Source organism: Haliotis rubra, unplaced genomic scaffold, assembly GCF_003918875.1.
Source record: "Haliotis rubra isolate DU_JTF1 unplaced genomic scaffold, ASM391887v1 Scf730, whole genome shotgun sequence".
NCBI lineage: Eukaryota > Metazoa > Mollusca > Gastropoda > Lepetellida > Haliotidae > Haliotis > Haliotis rubra.
The window spans coordinates 147,995-170,586 of NW_025767447.1; the positions used below are offsets into that span (position 1 = coordinate 147,995).

Below are 22,592 nucleotides of genomic sequence, written 5' to 3' on the forward strand. Positions count from 1 at the left end.
TGATGATGCCTGACACTTCCTTTCACGTGTTAGAGGCGGGCTGATACATGACTGACACTTTCAAGTCTCGTGGCATTGTTTCTTGAAAAATATAGCTTCCAAGCTTTCTTACGATACCAAATACATCTTGCTGTACCTCCAGTAGTCGTGTTTAAAGTTTTGACACAAAAACCACTGCTCTACGAGGGATGTCGGGGTAGCGGCATGTATCACAGTGCAGCTGGGGTGTGAGAGGACCTCGTGGTGTGGCTGGCACCCCTATACACAATAACACACTCACTCCACCTTCCATGAACATGGTGGGATTTCTAGCTGTATTGGATGTCAGATTGATTTGTGTGTCGAGGTAAACACGTGAGCATTGATCACGTCGTCTTGCTTCCTTGATGATGTGCACTGTCCCTCTAGTGTGTCTCTCTATCCGTCAGTGCTGTCTGCCAGTCCCATTGCTATTCATCTGTCGAGCCTGTCTACTGCAAATATCTTCCTTCACCATTCTTTATATGTGAAAGAACGCCCGGTGCGTTTTTCAAGCCATATGGTGAAAAATAATCGCGTGTTATCGTTTCCATTTTAATAGTTGTCTTAGGAAATACCTTATAAGGCATCGCTATTTCTCACAACACCTGTGAAAAGCGTGTTTCATATTCAGATGACGCCCCTATATATAAGCTGATGACTCGTCACCTCATCTTTCCGTTTCCCATTATGAAGCTTGCCAGTCCCTAACAAAACCTGTCTACGCATGACTAACTCACTTACCTGTGAACTTGAAAGGACCATTAACACTAGCAAGGACACAACATGACTGGAGGCACTGGCAACGTAGATGCAATGTAAACAGGCCGGTAACAGCACCAGGGACGGGTAACGTTACGGTCACACACCTGGAAGTCCTCCGTTTCTAGACACAAGCATATGGTTTGGTAAAGTAAACATGGCACGTCAATATGTTCACCAAGAGGGAATACATTATCCACATTTACAATAGGGATGTACAATTAAAGCCTCGTGAATGAAGGGTGTAGATGCTTAGCGCTGACCCCGTCTGCCGAGACAAACGTTGGATGTCGTTGCTTAAGACGTACAAACAGAATAGTGTATGTTACGTTACTAATTTGGTGAAACCATCGAACACGGAAAGTGTGCTGGCAAATAGAGTATCAGGGGATCCTTGCGCGTCTAAGGGTCGCAACTGGTGTGGTGCCGTCAGTCTATGTCATCACTGATATATCTCAACACCTATCTACAGTTGGCAGTTACATCGCTGTAGATGGTGTGTGGTTCTAGTACATTCTCTCTCTCTCTGTCTGTGTGTGTGTGTGTGTGTGTGTGTGTGTGTGTGTGAGATACAGTGTGGTACAATGTGTAACACAAGGCGGTACAATGAGTTTGGTACAATGTCGTACAGTGTGTGTGGTGCGATGTGTGTGCTACAACGTCGAACAATCAGCTACAATGTGTTACAGTTCCCGTGGTATATTGTGTTTGGTACGATGTAGTACATTTGATGTTACAGTTAAGTACACTATCTGTGCTACAGTTCATATGGTACAACGTTGTACATTTGATGTGGTACGATGATGTACAACTTGTGTGGTATAATGTGGTACAGCTCTTGTAATAAATTTGATGCGTTAAGATGAGGTACAATATGTGTGGTACAATGGGGTACAGCTCTTGTGGTACAGTGTGGTATAGTTCATTGGGTACATATAGTGTGTTACGATTAGGTACAATGCGTGATATACAAGAGGAACGTCGCGTGCTGGATGTCCGGCAAGACTTCCTCCTTCTTTCTCGGCGTCATAGATGCTCTCTATAGGTTTGTTTTCACTGTTAATGAAGCTGTTTAGTATTGTTTTTCAGCATTGTGGAATGTCTCCGCACCTGCGGTTGGTGGCAAACGCTGCATAGTTGGGTGAAGGCCCACCAGAGGCCGACATACGTCCGTGGGTGGGTGGGGAACATTATTTTCCCAGCCGTGGAGCAGTAATGATGCGAACGCCTGTTTCACACCCTACATTCAGAACGCTGAAAATAGGGGCCGAGACCGTTGACAGGTTCCATTTACAGCACAATAACTCGCTGAATCAGCCCAGGTGGTGTACAAACTGAGTATCAGTGACTAGATCTGTATGCTGTATGCTGACTTCACGATCTGTATGATTAACATGTGCGTGTCAGTGTTATATCACAAACTAACAGCATGGCATGGACTTGTCATCGTAGTGTAACATACATATCGACGTCATGATATAGGCGTGTCATCTCAAAGCTATGGTATAGGTGAGTCATCCAAGTATAACGTGCAGGTTATCGTCAGGATATAGGCGTGACGTCCTGGTATAACATACAGACTAACGTCATGATATAGGCATGTCATCCTTGTATAACATACAGACTAACGTCAGGATATAGGCGTGTCATCCTGGTATAAAATACAGACTAACGTCAGGATATAGGCGTGTCATCCTTGTATAACATACACACTAACGTCATGGTATAGGCGTGTCAGCCATGTATAACATACAGAATAACATCAGGATATAGGCGTGTCATCCTGGTATAACACACAGACTAACGTCATGGTATAGGCGTGTCAGCCTTGTATAACACACAGAATAGCATCAGGATATAGGCGTGTCATCCTGGTATAACACACAGACTAACGTCAGGATATAGGCGTGTCATCACGGTATAACATACAGCCTAACGTCATGATATAGGCGTGTCATCCTTGTATAACACACAGATTAACGTCAGGATATAGGCGTGTCATCCTGGTATAACATACAGACAAACGTCAGGATATAGGCGTGTCATCCTTGTATAACTACACAGATTAACGTCAGGATATAGGCGTGTCATCCTGGTATAACATACACATTAACGTCAGGATATAGGCGTGTCATCCTTGTATAACATACAGACAAACGTCAGGATATAGGCGTGTCATCCTTGTATAACACTACAGATTAACGTCAGGATATAGGCGTGTCATCCTGGTATAACATACAGACTAACGTCAGATATATATAGGCGTGTCATCCTGGTATATAGGCGTGTCATCCATAACATACAGATTAACGTCAGGATATAGGCGTGTCATCTAACGTGGATATAACATCCTGGCATACATACTAACAGATTAACGTCAGGATATAGGCGTGTCATCCTGGTATAACATACACACTAACGTCAGGATATAGGCGTGTCATCCTGGTATAACATACACACTAACGTCAGGATATAGGCGTGTCATCCTTGTATAACATACAGACTAACGTCAGGATATAGGCGTGTCAGTGTTATATCACAAACTAACAGCATGGCATGGACTTGTCATCGTAGTGTAACATACATATCGACGTCATGATATAGGCGTGTCATCTCAACGCTATGGTATAGGTGAGTCATCCAAGTATTACATGCAGGTTATCGTCAGGATATAGGCGTGACGTCCTGGTATAACATACAGACTAACGTCATGATATAGGCATGTCATCCTGGTATAACATACAGACTAACGTCAGGATATAGGCGTGTCATCCTTGTATAACACACATATTAACGTCAGGATATAGGCGTGTCATCCTGGTATAAAATACAGACTAACGTCAGGATATAGGCGTGTCATCCTTGTATAACATACAGACTAACGTCAGGATATAGGCGTGTCATCCTTGTATAACCTACAGCCTAACGTCAGGATATAGGCGTGTCATCCTGGTATAACATACAGATTAGCGTCAGGATATAGGCGAGCCATCCTGGTATAACATACAGACTAACGTCAGGATATAGGCGTGTCATCCTTGTATAACATACACACTAACGTCGGGATATAGGCGTGTCATCCTGGTATAACATACAGACTAACGTCAGGATATAGGCGTGTCATCCTGGTATAACATACAGACTAACGTAAGGATACAGACGCGTCATCCTTGTATAATATACAGACTAACGTCAGGATATAGGCGTGTCATCCTTGTATAACATACAGACTAACGTCAGGATATAGACGCGTCATCCTGGTATAACATACAGACTAACGTCAGGATATAGACGTCATCCTTTGTATAACATACAGACTAACGTCAGGATATAGACGTGTCATCATGGTATAACATACAGACTAACGTCAGGATATAGGCGTGTCATCCTGGTATAACATACAGACCAACGTCAGGATATGCGTGTCATCCTGGTATAACATACACATTAACGTCAGGATATAGACGTGTCATCATGGTATAACATACAGACTAACGTCAGGATATAGACGTGTCTTCCTGGAATAACATACAGATTAACGTCAAGATATAGGCGTGTCATCCTGGTATGACATACGTGTAACGTCAGGATATAGGCGCATCATCCTGGTATAACATACACACTAACGTCAGGATATAGGCGTGTCATCCTTTGTATAACATACAGACTAACGTCAGGATATAGGCGGCCGTCAGTAAGTTATATCACAAACCAACAGCATGGCATGGACTTGTCATCGTAGTGTAACATGCATATCGACGTCATGATATAGGCGTGTCATCTCAAAGCTATGGTATAGGTGGAGTCATCCAAGCTATAACATGCAGGTTATCGTCAGGATATAGGCGTGACGTCCTGGTATAACATACAGACTAACGTCATGATATAGGCATGTCATCCTGGTATAACATACGGACTAACGTATGATATAGGCGTGTCATCCTTTGTATAACTTACACAGATTAACGTCAGGATATAGGCGTGTCATCCTGGTATAAAATACAGACTAACGTCAGGATATAGGCGTGTCATCCTTGTATAACATACAGACTAACGTCAGGATATAGGCGTGTCATCCTTGTATAACATACAGACTAACGTCAGGATATAGGCGTGTCATCCTGGTATAACATACAGATTAGCGTCAGGATATAGGCGAGCCATCCTGGTATAACATACAGACTAACGTCAGGATATAGGCGTGTCATCCTTGTATAACATACAGACTAACGTCAGGATATAGACGTGTCATCATGGTATAACACACAGATATACGTCAGGATATAGGCGTGTCATCCTGGTATAACATACAGACTAACGTCAGGATATAGGCGTGTCATCCTGGTATAACATACACACTAACGTCAGGATATAGACGTGTCATCATGGTATAACACACAGACTAACGTCAGGATATAGACGTGTCTTCCTGGAATAACGTACAGATTAACGTCAGGATATAGGCGAGTCTTCCTTGTATAACATACACACTAACGTCAGGATATAGGCGTGTCATCCTGGTATGACATACACACTAACGTCAGGATATAGGCGTGTCATCCTGGTATAACATACACACTAACGTCGGGATATAGGCGTGTCATCCTGGTATAACATACAGACTAACGTCAGGATATAGGCGTGTCATCCTGGTATAACATACAGACTAACGTAAGGATATAGACGTGTCATCCTTGTATAACACACAGCCTAACGTCAGGATATAGGCGTGTCATCCTTGTATAACATACAGACTAACGTCATGATATAGGCGTGTCATCCTTGTATAACATACAGCCTAACGTCAGGATATAGGCGTGTCATCCTTGTATAACATACAGACTAACGTTAGGATATAGGTGAGTCATCCTTGTATAACATACAGCCTAACGTCAGGATATAGGCGTGTCATCCTTGTATAACATACAGCCTAACGTCAGGATATAGGCGTGTCATCCTTGTATAACATACAGACTAACGTCATGGTATATGTGAGTCCTCCTAGTATAACATACAGACTAACGTCATGGTAAAGGTGAGTCATCCTAGTAGAACATACATACATGACAAAATACGTGACAATGTAACAGAGCATACAGGCTAAAGTCATACGATAGCCATGTTAATGTATTGTAAAGGATGGTTAGGTATCTTAGTGGTTAAAACGTTAGCTGTGGACAATGCGTGAGTTCAACCCGTCTATTGGATCTATTGTAGCTGGAACATTGCTGAAAGCTGAACCCTTACTCCCTCACTCACCCATCCCCCCACAAACTCGTTCCTTCACTCATGGCAGTCACTGAAAGGACTAACAAAACATTAGTGTTCTGGGTTCCAGCCAAGTGATGTTCAAAACCAATATACAGCAGATATTTATCTATCTTTCATGAAATAGATCAAAAGCAGTTGTATATTTTGACCAACTTGAATAATATAATTGACGCAAAAACTCTATGCAACAGCACCGCGACTACATCGCCAATATAATTACTTTCACAACTAGCTGCGACATGTCTGAAACGTGACATTAATATGCACGTGTATTATGAAAGCCCCAACAAGATCACTCACCAAGTGCCACCGTGTTTCACAACAAACATTGATTGCCTTACACCCCTGTTATTGTCTCTACCTGACAGAGACTCCACCCTAGAGTGACCGACCTTGTTCACCTACCATTACCTAAAGGCCCCGCCCCTCTTTGAGTGTTAGAGCTTATTGCTGTAGGTATACAGTGTGTACTAACTGACGTGGTCGCCTTACAGGGTAGGTCGTCTCCTGGTCTGTTCTCTCGGAGCCTTTAATTGACTGATTCAGCTCGTTCCGCCCACTGTCTACCGTGTCTTTTATTGGACATTACCTGTTTCTGTTAACGTTTTGTTTATCTGTATGTCCTAAAGTGAGTCTGTGTATGTTGGGAGGTCGTCTGACGCTGACACACATCAAGGTGTGTGGAGGAGAAACGCATCACCCAGGGTCCATGCACTTTACCTGAGGCAATACAAATGTAGTAATGTCGTCATTATTTTAAGTCAACTTCACATTGTTACGTATTGATACCCAAGTTCAAACTTAAAGTTAGACGGGAATCGTTTCGTAAAAGGAACTTTGTGTTAAACCAACAAACAATAAATCATTTTGAATTAACAATTGTATTTTAAAACTGACAAATTAATACAAATCACTATATATATATACTAGTATTACTGTGGTAGTACAAAAGTCAGTGGCGGTACAAATTCAAAGCAATAATACAAAAGCAATGGTTATAACAATAAAGGCAAACATGGCAATATGAACCTGACTGGCCAAGTATCCAGGATAAGGGTGCTGGTCATACTATATAACCTGGGACGTAATGTGAGGTGAAAGGCAAGAGTTAGCTCTGGATATACCTAAGAAAAAGACTCCAGAAGATTCTCCAACTCCCTGGGTAAGAATATAATGGAAAGGCCCATAGTCATAGTGTTTCTAGACCCGTGTCTAGATACACTGAACCTGCTCTGTCGGGATCCCCACAGGGAGACAACCTTGCCCCCCTCCACCCTGCCCCGCTATACAAGAGCAGGTAACTCCTTCAACAACCGTCCCTTATGTCTCTACAGTTACTGGTAACACCAGGTGTTCAGGTGTTCACGAAAAAGGTGTGTGCTATGACACAGCTTGTCATATAAAGTATCACGAATTCAACAAAGTGGAGTGTTTAATATATCATTATTAACAACACAAGGTACAACTAATGAATATAAACCAAACCACCGTTCTGCCATTTATTCGATAATAATCATCAATGATATATTAATAATGCCATTTACAATAACATATCAATGATAATGTTAAGTGTACAATTGTGACAGCCACAGTGACTATACTTCTTCAGTACCACAGCTGTTATCTTTATACTGTATCCATACCGGGTCAACTTCCGTGTACCAATTGGTAACGATACAGTCATTGTGCATGTATTGGATTCAGAAAAAAACATATGATAGAAATGTATAAATTCAAACCAACAATCACCTTAATTAACATTCCTGTCTACGGCGATTTCCACTTGGTGCACTTGCCGTGGATGGTTTTGCTGAACCAAAAGGAAGTATCCTTAACGGTCTACTTCCTGTACAGTACACTTGCGCTGACGTCGTCCTAATCTTATTAGGTTTTTTATTGAATGAATTGGTGGGTGGCGTACCTGGGACGTAAACAACATAAGTCTAAAACACGGAGAGAGAGAGAGAGAGAGAGAGAGAGAGAGAGAGAGAGAGACAGACAGACAGACAGACAGACACAGAGAGAATGACACAGAGAGAGAGAGAGAGACACACACACACACCTCCACAACCACACACACACACACACAACTAGGTCAAAGCCAAATCTGGAATGCATACACACACACACAAAACCACACCACATACACACAACCAGGAGGTTCCCAACATAAATCTGGAATTCTCGCGTGTGTACACACACACACACACACACACACACACACACACACACACACACACACACACACACACACACAACTATACAACCACGCACATATACAACTAGGATGTGCCCAACATAAATCTGGAATGCACACAGATACACACAGAGAGAGAGACGCACACAAAACCACACCACATACACACAACCATACAACTAGGAGGTGCCCAACATAAATCTGGAATACAGACACACACATTCAGACACATAACAACGCAACCACACACACATACAGCTAGGTGGTGCCCAACATAAATCCGGAACACACACACACACAGAAAACCACACCACATACAGACAACTAGTAGGTGCCCAACATTAATCTGAAATACGTGTGCGCGCACACACACGCACACACAACCACACACATACAACTATACAACCACACACACATACAACTAGCAGGTGCCCAACATAAATCTGGAATGCACACAGATACACACACAGAGAGACACACACAACTACACAACCACACTCACACATTTAGGAGGTGCCCAACATAGGTCTGGGTATTTCCAAGTGACTTATCCACGTCTGATATTTCAATACAACACTGTACGTGATAATCATGTGTATGCTGCCATGAGAAGGTGAGGCCTGGGATTTTAATCGAAAAGCGTAAAAACTGAATGTGAGTAAAATTGAATTTCTCTCTAAAAATGACATTGTTGCAAGGTGTGATGTTTTTTAAAATAATTATTATGATCCTAGTTAATAAAAGATATGTAGGAACTGTGTCTGCTTATCGATAGAATTTCCACCACGCTTCACTGCTGTTGTCGTCAGCAAGCAACAAGTATTGTTGCTTCCATGACGACATCACATGTTGTCATGGACTATTACTCTCCATGGAGTTTCATTGTGGTACCGCTTCGCCATAATTGCTAACAAACCACTCAATACCGGACACAATAGACAACTAGCATCCTACACAGAACTTAATGGGGTGGAGTAGGCCACTGTGGAGGAAGACACGCTAAATGCCTGTCATGTACATTCTGAGACTCAGGTACAATGGTTCACTTGGCATCAGTCGATAACGGTCCCTGTCGGAGATATTATCCCACGCACCCAATTCCTCGGGTACTGTCCTCTCTGCATCTGGCCACCCGAATCGTCAATAAACACAATTTTGATTTCGTTACGCTTCCAAACTCATGTTTATAGCAACGCTTGGCAAACATTTTATATCGTTTAAAAATCAATACATTAAAGGTGGGATTTTAATTGATTTACACTGAATAGGGATATGGTTTTAGTCGACAAGTTTCCTGTTCTCTTATAACACCTGCAGTATGTGTACATACAAGTCGCGTTTATGTTTATTTTGTCTTTTTCCACCGTGTCTTTTTTTCGGTAAATGTTGTGACCAATGTATGACTCGAAAAGTGTAGGCGACCATGTTAATATGACACAATCATGCAAATATAACACAATCATGTAAATACAACACAATCATGTAAATGTAACACAATCATGTAAATGTTACAATCATGTAAATATAACACAATCATGTCAATATAACACAATCATGTCAATATAACAATCATATTAATATAACACTCATGTAAATGTAAGACAATCATGTAAATGTAATACAATCGTGTAAATATAACAATCATGTAAATATAACAATCATGTAATGTAACACAATCATGTAAATGTAACACAATCTTGTAAATATAACAATCATGTAAATATAACACAATCATATAATGTAACACAATCATGTAAATATAACAATCATGTAAATATAACACAATCATGTAAATGTAACACAATCATGTAAATATAACAATCATGTAAATGTAACACACTCATGTAAATATAACAATCATGTAAATATAACAATCATGTAAATATAACACTCATGTAAATGTAACACAATCATGTAGATATACCACATCGATAATCAGAGGAAACCTTCTCCATAAATGGCAAAGAAGAAGGAACGTTATGTGGACAGATCACTGAAAGTCAGTAAGTCAGTGCTTACCCCAGGTGTTCGTATAAAGGGTAAGGCTCCTCCTCTCCTGGTAGTGACACCCATCCAGGCAATTTGCGTGAAACAGACACCTCGACAGCACCTAATTCCTCGACAGCACCTAATCAGAAACCTGACAATCAAGTGATACACCAGAACATCCAGTGACACGATGGCGCATTTACTGATATTGTTAATATATGCTTTATATGATTGAATCCGGGATAGGCACTATTCCATTGTTCTGTACTATAATTACGTCTACGTTCTTTTAACCTTAAAGTACCTATCTGTACACAAGTGATGGGTCCTGATGTAATGGTGTTCTGTCGCTGGCATTTTTACATCAACTACATGAGGTTAGTATATTTATATGGTAAGCTTTGAGTGGATATGCTTTTACGATCACCTTAGCCCCAAGATCGCTAATATCGGTAGAGTTAGGATTTTACACGAATGCAAGGAAATTGTGTAATTGTGTAAACTCATGAAGTGTTTGTCGGTAGGACAGAGAAGTCCCACCCTTTACACGTCTTTACACAGGTTTACACATCTCTCACTGATTACCAGTGATCCATGAATGGAACCTTTACTAATATTTCACCTGTGACGACGTAACGATTCTGTTTCGTCCGATAACTGAAGCTGGTTGCTTTCTGGCGTTCACGTATGTATTTCATCAAAGCAGAATTTGACGACCTAACTTTAATCTGCTGAACGTATTCTTGCATGGGGTTTGTGTCCACTCGTCCAGGCAGTCGACCGTGGTACCAGCTTGCGGGAGTGGGGATAGGCTAGTGGTAATTGACAAGAGAAAACTTACCACGACTTAACAGCCTGGCTATCACAGAGACGCCGTTTAGCTTCACCACGTCTTTGAGAGGGGCAACCATTACAAGTCCAAGTCGCGACATGGGTTGTGTACCATTAATTGAACCCTTTTAAGAACGCTGGGTTGTTGCTATTTTCTTGTGTCTATTAAGTTAGGTCAAATGCTGTTGGCAAAAGACAACAAGGTTTTAAAGTGCTTAACGCACGACGGCACTGATTGCCCTTGTACAAAGCGATCTAAGGGCTTAGGTGACCGTAACATAGAGTTACGACTGTCGTAGCGCTAAGGTTGTTTTGTACAACGGCACTCTGGTCATAAAAATAGAATTTGTGGAAATACTCTGGATTCACCTTTTGGACTGGAACTCAATGTCTCAGTAATAAATAAAGTCTCTACTAGGCTATAAAGCGGTCAGTTGTAAGACTGGCACGCTTCACACGGACCACATAGAGCCTGTTTACCAAATTACGAAGTAATCATAAAGTTGAAATTCATATTCCTCTGTTTATACCTCATTCCCTCTGTATGTTTGTGACGCCGCTTTCAGTGTTATGGCGGCTTGATCTTGGTTACTGGGGGTTGTGTAGGCCTTAGACGTTGATGACAAGCACAAATACGAGTTCAACGCCGCCTTCAAGATTATTGCAGAAAACGACGCGCACGTACATGTCTGTCTGTCTGTCGGTGGGAGGACCATACAGTGCTACCTTTTAGCGTTTTCGGTTGGTATAGGGCCGGGATTCGAACCACTGACCATCTGCTCAGCGGGCTGACACTCCATCTACTGGACACTGACGCGTTGTTCACCAGTACTTTGAGGGATGGTTGGGTAACATACTCGTGGGGGTTACGTATTAATGATAAACTTGTGTTATGCACGAAACATGTTTTCAATCGTGTCAATCCCGTTTATCACTACCTTTATTTTATTGATTATTATTCGTCTCATAAGAAGTACGTTTTTGTGCTTTATGTCCGTTACCATACCGTTTAATCTCATTCGAAGCCGTTTATGGCAAAATAGCTTGTTATCTGTATGAACCGGTCAGTTTAGTTTTGGGGTATTGTCCAGGTGTAAAGGTCTGTTGGTCAGCAGTTGTCCAGGTATAAAGGTCTGTTGGTCAGCAGTTGTCCAGGTGTAAAGGTCTGTTGGTCAGCAATTGTCCAGGTGTAAAGGTCTGTTGGTCAGCAATTGTCCAGGTGTAAAGGTCTGTTGATCAGCAATTGTCCAGGTGTAAAGGTCTGTTGGTCAGCAGTTGTCCAGGTGTAAAGGTCTGTTGGTCAGCAATTGTCCAGGTGTAAAGGTCTGTTGGTCAGCAATTTTCCAGGTGTAAAGGTCTGTTGGTCAGCAATTGTCTAGGTGTAAAGGTCTGTTGGTTAGCAATTGTCTAGGTGTAAAGGTCTGATGATCAGCAATTGTCCAGGTGTAAAGGTCTGTTGGTCAGCAATTTTCCAGGTGTAAAGGTCTGTTGGTCAGCAATTGTCTAGGTGTAAAGGTCTGTTGGTTAGCAATTGTCTAGGTGTAAAGGTCTGATGATCAGCAGTTGTCCAGGTGTAAAGGTCTGTTGGTCAGCAATTGTCCAGGTGTAAAGTTCTGTTGGTCAGCAATTGTCCAGGTGTAAAGGTCTGCTGCTCAGCAATTGTCCAGGTGTAAAGGTCTGTTGTTCAGCAGTTGTCCAGGTGTAAAGGTCTGTTGCTCAGCAATTGTCCAGGTGTAACGGTCTGTTGCTCAGCAATTGTCCAGGTGTAAAGGTCTGTTGCTCAGCAGTTGTCCAGGTGTAAAGGTCTGTTGCTCAGCAGTTGTCTAGGTGTAAAGGTATGTTGGTCAGCAGTTGTCTAGGTGTAAAGGTCTGTTGCTCAGCAGTTGTCCAGGTGTAAAGGTCTGTTGGTCAGCAATTGTCCAGGTGTAAAGGTCTGTTGCCCAGCAATTGTCCAGGTGTAAAGGTCTGTTGGTCAGCAGTTGTCCAGGTGTAAAGGTCTGTTGGTCAGCAATTGTCTAGGTGTAAAGGTCTGTTGGTCAGCAATTTTCCAGGTGTAAAGGTCTGTTGGTCAGCAATTGTCCAGGTGTAAAGGTCTGTTGGTTAGCAATTGTCTAGGTGTAAAGGTCTGATGATCAGCAATTGTCCAGGTGTAAAGGTCTGTTGGTCAGCAATTGTCCAGGTGTAAAGGTCTGTTGGTCAGCAGTTGTCCAGGTGTAAAGGTCTGTTGGTCAGCAATTGTCCAGGTGTAAAGTTCTGTTGGTCAGCAATTGTCCAGGTGTAAAGGTCTGCTGCTCAGCAATTGTCCAGGTGTAAAGGTCTGTTGTTCAGCAGTTGTCCAGGTGTAAAGGTCTGTTGCTCAGCAATTGTCCAGGTGTAACGGTCTGTTGCTCAGCAATTGTCCAGGTGTAAAGGTCTGTTGCTCAGCAGTTGTCCAGGTGTAAAGGTCTGTTGCTCAGCAGTTGTCTAGGTGTAAAGGTATGTTGGTCAGCAGTTGTCTAGGTGTAAAGGTCTGTTGCTCAGCAGTTGTCCAGGTGTAAAGGTCTGTTGGTCAGCAATTGTCCAGGTGTAAAGGTCTGTTGGTCAGCAATTGTCCAGGTGTAAAGGTCTGTTGCCCAGCAATTGTCCAGGTGTAAAGGTCTGTTGGTCAGCAATTGTCCAGGTGTAAAGGTATGTTGGTCAGCAGTTGTCCAGGTGTAAAGGTCTGTTGCTCAGCAATTGTCCAGGTGTAAAGGTCTGTTGGTCAGCAGTTGTCCAGGTGTAAAGGTCTGTTGGTCAGCAATTGTCCAGGTGTAAAGGTCTGTTGGTCAGCAGTTGTCCAGGTGTAAAGGTCTGTTGCTCAGCAGTTGTCCAGGTGTAAAGGTCTGTTTGTCAGCAATTGAAACTGAAGCTCTTTTACAGATATTGGGATGTGACTCACCAAAATGAGTGAGTGAGTGAGTTAGTATTACGTCGCACTCAGCAATATTCCAGCTATATGGCGGTGGTCTGTAAATACTCGAGTCTACACCAGACAATCCAGTGATCAACGGCATGAGCATTGATCTACACAATTGGGATACGATGACATGTGTCAACCAAGTCAGCGAGCCTGACCACCCGATCCCGTTAGTCGCCTCTTACAACAAGCATGGGTTACTGAAGATCAATTCTAACCCTGGTCTTCACGGGTGACCAAAATGAAGGGACCGGAGAGACTTGAAAAATAGAGATTAAATTAGTGATATTTGAACTGGACAACAGAACTGGACATTTTGAGATAGCCAGTGTTTTGAGATTTGGCCATTACACAACCGAACTTGGAACCATAGGTGGATATCTAGATTAGCATTGTAGCTCAAGACAATATCAGTAATGCAGTATGAAATAGTGCAAAAGAAAATAGTGGAAATAATTTAAGATACATCATCTTACAATATAACCAGTATCTCTACAAAAATAACAAGCCGAAATTAACCTTGCATCTAGATATTCAGGGAAGCAATGTTTAGAGGTAGACAGTATGTCGAGAAACTATTATCCAGTTAACTACTCCTCAGGGCCGTGTAACGGTCCGGGATGATTAGGTTTACGGTGATACTTTAGTCTATAACGCATTACTGCTGATCACTGACACGGAGAGATTATCGTTTACGTTGACGTTTCGAATTGAATAGAAATGTCTTGAGTACAATTTTATAAACCAATTAATAATTGAAATATATATAAACGTTTTATATCGGACGGCTTTCTGCACATTCCATCATTACTACCGATGAAGTTTCGTTATCATTACATGAGCATATCTAGGGTGCTTGCGTTACGTCGCATGTTCCCCATGCCATAACATCATTGGGTGGAGCATCTCCGCGTTAACGAACAATGTAGAAAGGTTGTGTGCATCACGAGATAGACAAATGTAAGCGACTACAGAAACACATTTCTTATACCTCACTAATTTGTAAGTCCAACAAATCCATTATTGACATTAAAGGGTATTGTAACATCAACATGCTTTTGCATCTGCTCAGTAAATTGAAACCATGAGCCTAAATAACAAAAATAAACAGCCGAGAGAGAGAGAAGTTTATTAAGTAGTATTTGGGCCATAAGACCTATGATACAGTTGACATATACAATTTAGATTACACGTGATCATAAACATTTGAGTTTCATATTGATCTTATTTTGAATATCTCATTGAGATAGATAGCTGTTAGATGCTGTACATTACTATTTTGTGACATGAAAATTGCCTGAATGGTAAGTGGGCCTCTGTAGACTGATTGTAGCTTCTGTAGATATAGAGTTCTGGCTTGATTATACTTATCACAAACAAAAAATACATGGTTCTCATCTTCATTAAGGTTATGAATACAAAGTTCACAGATGGGGTTGATTGCCGTTGTATCTTTATTGGTTCTTAGCTTGTTTATCTTAAAGATTGTTAGCGAAGCTCTAAATTTGAAGTAGACTCTTATTTGTTGTTTGTTCCTCATGTTCGTGATATATGATTCTCTTTCCAGTGAAAACTTGAATGAAGCGTAGTGGGTAAGGAAACTTGAACTGTTTATCTCATAATGCCAGTTTTGGTGTGATATATAAAAAATAAACAGCCTCTTATATGAATATATATTTGTGGTATCGTTTGTTTCTACAATTTGAAGTATTATTTTATTCATAAGCGTTTTCGGAGGCATTATATATTTTCTATCCTATCCTTAAACTTTAAAGTCGATATTTCCAACTTGTGGAAACCTTGCTTTTGTGATATTTTTGACATTTCCACGTTAATTAGATTGAAGGAGACACTGACGTGATGGAGTCTAATAACATCACGTATTTTTGCTCAAGTTATTTTGAGCACGATCAGGTAGTTTGAGGCGAGCGTGTGGTATCTGACTGAGACTGGGCCCCCTGTGTTGTTACCGAATCAGTTACTTCCAAGCACCCAGCACCCACCATCCACCATCCACCATCCACCACCAGCCCCCAGCATCCAGCCCCCAGCATCCAGCCCCTAGCATCCACCACCAGCCACCATCCACCATCCACCATCCACCATCCACCACTCAGCCCCCCCAGCATCCAGCTCCCTACCATCCAGCCCTCTACCATCCAGCTCCCCCACCATCCAGCTCCCCACCATCCACCATCCACCACTCAGCCCCCAGCATCCAGCTCCCCAGCATCCAGCCCCTAGCACCCAGCCCCCACCATCCACCATCCACCACTCAGCCCCAGCATCCAGCCCCCACCATCCAGCTCCCTACCATCCACCATCCACCACCAGCCCCTAGCATCCAGCTCCCCAGCACTCCAGCTCCCCACCATCCACCATCCACCACCAGCCCCCAGCATCCAGCCCCCAGCATCCAGCTCCCCAGCATCCACCACTAGCTCCCTGTGCATCCAGCTCCCCTCAGCATCCAGCTCCCTAGCATCCAGCTCCCCACCATCCAGCCTCCCACCATCCACCATCCACCATCCACCACCAGCCCCCTCAGCATCCAGCTCCCCAGTATTCAGCTCCCCACCATCCACTCATCCACCATCCACCACCAGCCCCCAGCATCCAGCTCCCCAGCACTCCAGCACACCCACCATCCACCATCCACCACTCAGCCCCAGCATCCAGCTCCCCAGCATCCAGCGCCCCAGTATTCAGCTCCCACCATCCACCATCCACCATCCACCATCCACCACCAGCTCCCTGTGCATCCAGCTCCCCAGCACTCCAGCTCCCTCTACCATCCACCATCCACCATCCACCACTCCAGCTCCTCAGTCAGCATCCAGCTCCCTAGTATCCAGCCTCTAGCATCCAGCTCCCCAGCATCCACTCACCAGCCTCTAGCACCCAGCTCCCCAGCATCCAGCTCCCCAGCATCCAGCCCCTAGCATCCACTCATCCACCATCCACTATCCACCACCAGCCCCTAGCATCCAGCTCCCCAGCACTCCAGCTCCCCACCATCCACGATCCACCACTCAGCTCCCAGCATCCAGCTCCCCAGCATCCAGCCTCCCCAGCATCCAGCCCCCAGCATCCACCACCAGCTCTTAGTGCATCCAGCCCCCCCAGCATCCAGCTCCTGCATCCAGCTCCCCACCATCCACCATCCACCATCCACCATCCACCCCTCAGCATCCAGTCCCTAGCATCCAGCTCCCCAGCATCCAGCCCCCAGCATCCACCACCACCAGCCTCTACAGCATCCAGCCACCACATCCAGCCCCCACACCATCCAGCCCCCACCATCCACCATCCACCATCCACCACTAGCCTCCCCAGCATCCAGCTCCCCAGTATTCAGCTCCCCACCATCCACCATCCACCACCAGCCCCCAGCATCCAGCTCCCCAGCACCCAGCACCCCACCATCCACCATCCACCACCAGTTTCCCCAGCATCCAGCTCCCCAGCATCCAGCCCCCAGCATCCAGCTCCCCAGCACTCCAGCTGCCCCTACCATCCACCATCCACCATCCACCACCAGCTCCCTAGCATCCAGCCCCCCAGCATCCAGCGCCCCCAGCATCCAGCTCCCTCAGCATCCACCACCAGCCTCCTCAGCATCCAGCCCCTACCATCCAGCTCCCCACCATCCAGCTCCCCACTATCCACTATCCACCACCAGCTCTCTGTGCCCTCAGTGCACCCAGCACTCACCTGCACTCCACCACCAGCCCCAGCACTCCAGCACCTACCATCCACCATCCACCATCCACCACCAGCCTCCCAGCACTCCAGCACCTGTAGCACTCCACCATCCACTCATCCACCACCAGTACCCAGCACCCAGCACCAGCACTCCAGCACCCAGCACTCCAGCACTCCAGCACTCCACTATCCACCATCCACCATCCACTACCAGCCCCTCAGCATCCAGCTCCCCAGCATCCAGCACTCCAGCATCCAGCCTCCAGCATCCAGCATCCAGCACCCCAGTGCACTCCAGCACCCAGCACTCTAGCACCTACCATCCACTCACTTCAGCAACCTGTAGCATCCAGCACTCCAGTATCCAGCACTCCAGTATCCAGCTCCTCTACCATCCAGCTCCCCACTCATCCACCACTCAGCTCCCCAGCATCCAGCACCCAACACCCAGCACCCAGCACCTACCATCCACCACTAGCTCCCTAGCCCCTAGCACTCCAGCACCCAGCACCCACACCATCCACCACCAGCCCTCAGCACTCCAGCACCCACCATCCACTCACTCAGCCCCCCAGCACTCCAGCACCTACCACTCATCCACCATCCACCATCCACCACCAGCCCTCAGTGCATCCAGCTCCTAGCACTCCAGTAGCACCCACCATCCACCATCCACCATCCACCATCCACCACCAGCCTCAGCCCCTGTAGCCCCCAGCATCCAGCACCCAGCACTCCAGCACTCCACCATCCACCACCAGCCCCCACCATCCACCACCACCAGCTCCTCCCAGCACTCCACCATCCACCATCCACCACCAGCCCCAGCATCCAGCATCCAGCACTCCAGCATCCAGCACCCAGCACCCAGCACCCAGCACCCAACATCCAACATCCACCATCCACCACCAGCCCCAGCACCCAGCACCCACCATCCACCATCCACCACCAGCCCCTCAGCACCCAGCACCCAGCACCCACCATCCACTCATCCACCACCAGCTCCCCAGCATCCAGCTCCCCAGCCCCAGCACCCCAGCACCCACCATCCACCATCCACCATCCACCACCTGCTCCCCCCAGCATCCAGCACCCAGCACCCAGCACTCCACCATCCACCACCAGCTCCCCACCACCATCCACCACCAGCCCCAGCACTCCACCATCCACCATCCACCACTCAGCAGCATCCCCAGCATCCAGCATCCAGCACCCAGCATCCAGCACTCCACCATCCACCATCCACCATCCACCACCAGCCCTTCAGCACCCAGCACCCAGCACCCACCATCCACCATCCACCACCAGCCCCTCAGCATCCAGCACCTCCAGCACCCAGCACCCAGCACCCAGCACCCAGCACCCACCATCCACCATCCACCATCCACCACCAGCTCCCCAGCATCCAGCATCCAGCATCCAGCACCCAGCACCCACCATCCACCACCAGCCCCCAGCCCCAGCACCCACCATCCACCATCCACCATCCACCATCCACCATCCACCATCCACCACCAGCCCCCAGCACCCAGCACCCACCATCCACCTTCCACCATCCACCACCAGCCCCCAGCATCCAGCACCCAGCACCCAGCACCCACCATCCACCACCAGCCCCCAGCATCCAGCACCCAGCCCCCAGCACTAAGACGGCATTGACAGCACACAGTGACATTTTCATGGCGCTTCAAACACTTTCACCCTCATCAATTAGAACTGCACTCCTATCACAGGCACTGTACTCGGGTTAGAGACAAAGGGAAACACACAACTGTCACAACCATAGGATAGTACGATTTATTGAAGTACATCTTATTATAATATGTGCTCGAACGTACAAAATATTTTGGTATTACTGCCATTTGACAAATCATGTACAATACAATATTTTCTATTTGCATGGTCCAACCGATCCTCTTTAATCTGGCTTGTGAGTGAAGAATAGGATCAGAGCGATGTCAAGCATAGCATCTTTTTAGAGTCAAGCATAATTCGGGTACGTCTTGCTCGTGTCAAGCACACCGTCAATCATAACTATAATTCATATGTCAAGCATAAGATCTGGTTCTTCTCAAACATAGATCAAACTAATATCAAGCATTTATGTGGTTCTTGTCAAGCATTTATCAAGCATATATCTGGTTCCTATCTGCACGTGATAAATATGTACTATAACATATACAGATAATATTTTACACTTTAAATACATTGTTCACAGTGATGTTTAAAGTGTACGACTAACGCTATATCTGTTAAATACACAAATTAATACATACATTGTAAAGCTATACACTATTACAGTATCACAGTATGTTGAGAGCATTGTAATGTAGGCTACACGGAGGTTGTAAATAATTGATAGACCTCTGTTGATATATTCCAGTATCTAACTTCATGCACTGAACAACATTATACATCGATACCATTTTCCGTGTTGCATCTTTAAACAAATAAATATCGAAATTGCTTCTGTTTCAGATTAATCAGTCTGTGAAATGATTAGGTACGATCAGTGCGCATGGTGATCTTTAAGCGTAAAACGCAAGATAGACCGACAGGCGGTAACTGAACTCGTAACACAATACAGTCAGACGTCCGGGGAAGGGAATGATAACAGTAAATACATACCGTACACTCACCGACAGGAATGAATACGGATGCTCTAGAGCTCACCTCCCTTTTTTGGAATCTTTTTGGAATTGAATTTTTTTTAAAAGCAAATTATCAAATAAAGATCATGTCGGTGCTACACTGGTAAAAGAATTAGACAATATGAATGTACGTCGTGATAAGCTATATAATCAAAATGCTCCATGATGAAATAATACTTCCACGCACCAAACATAAAGCCCTGTACATTTTATTACACATCAATACACGAAAATGACTCGTTGAAACGCTAAACCAAAATTTGAGTGTCACAGAAAATCCCCATTTATATTTGTATAGTGGCGACAATAGGTCACTGCCGGGTTAAAAATACAAAACATAAAATACAATGTTACAAGACTTACTGCGTATATAATATTACATTGATCCATAATGATACACAAGCTATGGTCGACCGAGCAATGGGTCACAATAGCACTTAATATGACTGCCACAGGGGCCATGATCAAATTGTAAATTCTGTGAGAAAATGTAGTCATCCTGGGAAGAGTTTACAAAATCAAACGGTGTGTGGTTTCTGACAGCGCCAGGAACGGTAGACGACGTACCACCACCATCGACATGAGCGATGTTGTTTTATTGACTTGTCTATTGCTTTATATTGTACATACGAAGTGAGACTTTAATAAAATATCTGTCTGTCCGTCTGAGGGTATATGAACACAAATAATTGTACCGGACATTTTACAGGACGTGTCCAGTAGTATCTCGTTGTAGATACAGCCGCACCCTGTCGAGTGTCTGTATATGTTGTCTTACTAAACAGGTGAGATGTAAAATGTTTTCTTTAGCTGCGTGTACATATTCATGGACATGTGGTGTGACTATGTCGGCAACACATCCACAAGCAATGTCATATCGTTATTAAATTCCTACCTCACGAGGTATAAAATAACGAGGAATACACCAATCAACCTGACAATTTCAATAACGACTGCACAAAGAAATAATTGCTGAAATAGGACCCTTGTATATGCGAACTTAATTTTAGTGCATATTGTAATATACCAAACATAAATTGCCCAAAATATTTGTCATGAACATAATAGTTTAAACTTTGAAACGTTTGTACAGCGATGCTACTCCACCTCCCTGACAGAGCCTTAAAGGTAGCATTAAACATTCTAACAGAGTGAGTGAGTTTGGTTTTACGCCGATTTTAGCAATATTCCAGCAATATCACGGCGGGTGGCCCAGAAATGGGCGTCACAGATTGTACCCATGTGAAACAAACGGACGCTATAACCACTAGGCTTCCCCCACCGCCCCGCACTCTTACAGAACCGTGTCCATTTATTTGTGTGTATAATCTGAATAATATATAGTCTCCACATGCCAGTTGGCTGTGAGTAACGTTCACTTTGTGGTGTATGTATTGTGGACGGGATATTGATGATATAGAACATATGCATAAAGATTTGCAAAAATATGAAATAAAATAATATTACACACGTATTTTCAAAAGCTATGAGAAAAAGAGAATAAATATGACTATATTGCAAGCTGTTCATCAGAATGATTGCTTGTCTGTGTTTTACGTTGCTTATTGCAAAAATGCTATGGTAAAAAACATAATCACATCCATGCCATCGACTAAATGCAGCATGACTATAAGGTGTTCAACAACGGTCAGGCTCCCAGCGACACCTGAGTGGACGGAGATGTAGCTAGATAAATATGTATAACAACACAGCATGACATCACGCTTGTAAACATCAAACATCACTCCACACGGATCTAAAGTGGCCAGACATACACAGGGTTAAATATCAACAAAGTTAAAAAGAAATTCTGAACTAATCAATGCGTATATATAATGCGATCAATCGTTGAGATCACAAAAACACGACAAACTCAACAACGCTTCCATGTCTGATAGTGACACATTGCCCAGGAACGCCGTCATAAGTTAGTAAAAGATCCTAATACAATTTCTTATAAACCACGTATAAACATATATCACAGGCTAATTATGATTTCCACACAGATCTTGCTTGTAGTATAATTCGGTATGTATACAATGCCTAACAGCCTAACAATTCACCCCTACTCCTCACTCTCCTTAATCCAGCCCATATTCCCGTACCCCTACAATAATCCGTATACTCGCTAACCCCTACCATCACCCGTACACACCCTACCCCCTCCCATAATCCGTATACACCCTAACCCCTCCCATAATCCGTATCAACCTTAACCCCCCCATCACCTGTA

General features: G+C 44.4%; 3 protein-coding genes across 3 annotated transcripts in view; 1 reads left to right on the plus strand and 2 right to left on the minus strand.

The window, feature by feature from the left end:
• The window catches only part of LOC124259633 (cadherin-23-like), an 80,162-nt gene extending 79,379 nt beyond the window's left edge, over positions 1-783 (minus strand). The window contains exon 1 of the mRNA XM_046693802.1: positions 763-783. The gene's annotated coding sequence lies outside the window, so the exon portion shown is untranslated. The remainder of the gene's footprint in view (positions 1-762) is intronic.
• Positions 784-10,558: 9,775 nt separating this feature from the next.
• LOC124259638 (extensin-like) lies at positions 10,559-18,021 on the plus strand. Its single transcript, XM_046693811.1, has 3 exons — positions 10,559-10,614; positions 16,283-16,850; positions 16,981-18,021. Exons 1-3 carry the CDS (start codon positions 10,559-10,561, stop codon positions 18,019-18,021), a joined length of 1,665 nt encoding a protein of 554 aa, XP_046549767.1.
• Positions 18,022-18,406: 385 nt separating this feature from the next.
• Positions 18,407-18,950, minus strand: LOC124259640 (uncharacterized PE-PGRS family protein PE_PGRS46-like). Its single transcript, XM_046693812.1, has 2 exons — positions 18,641-18,950; positions 18,407-18,504 (listed from the first exon to the last, which is right to left on the minus strand). The coding sequence occupies exons 1-2, from the start codon at positions 18,948-18,950 to the stop codon at positions 18,407-18,409; spliced, it is 408 nt and encodes a 135-aa protein (XP_046549768.1).
• Positions 18,951-22,592: the final 3,642 nt, after the last annotated feature.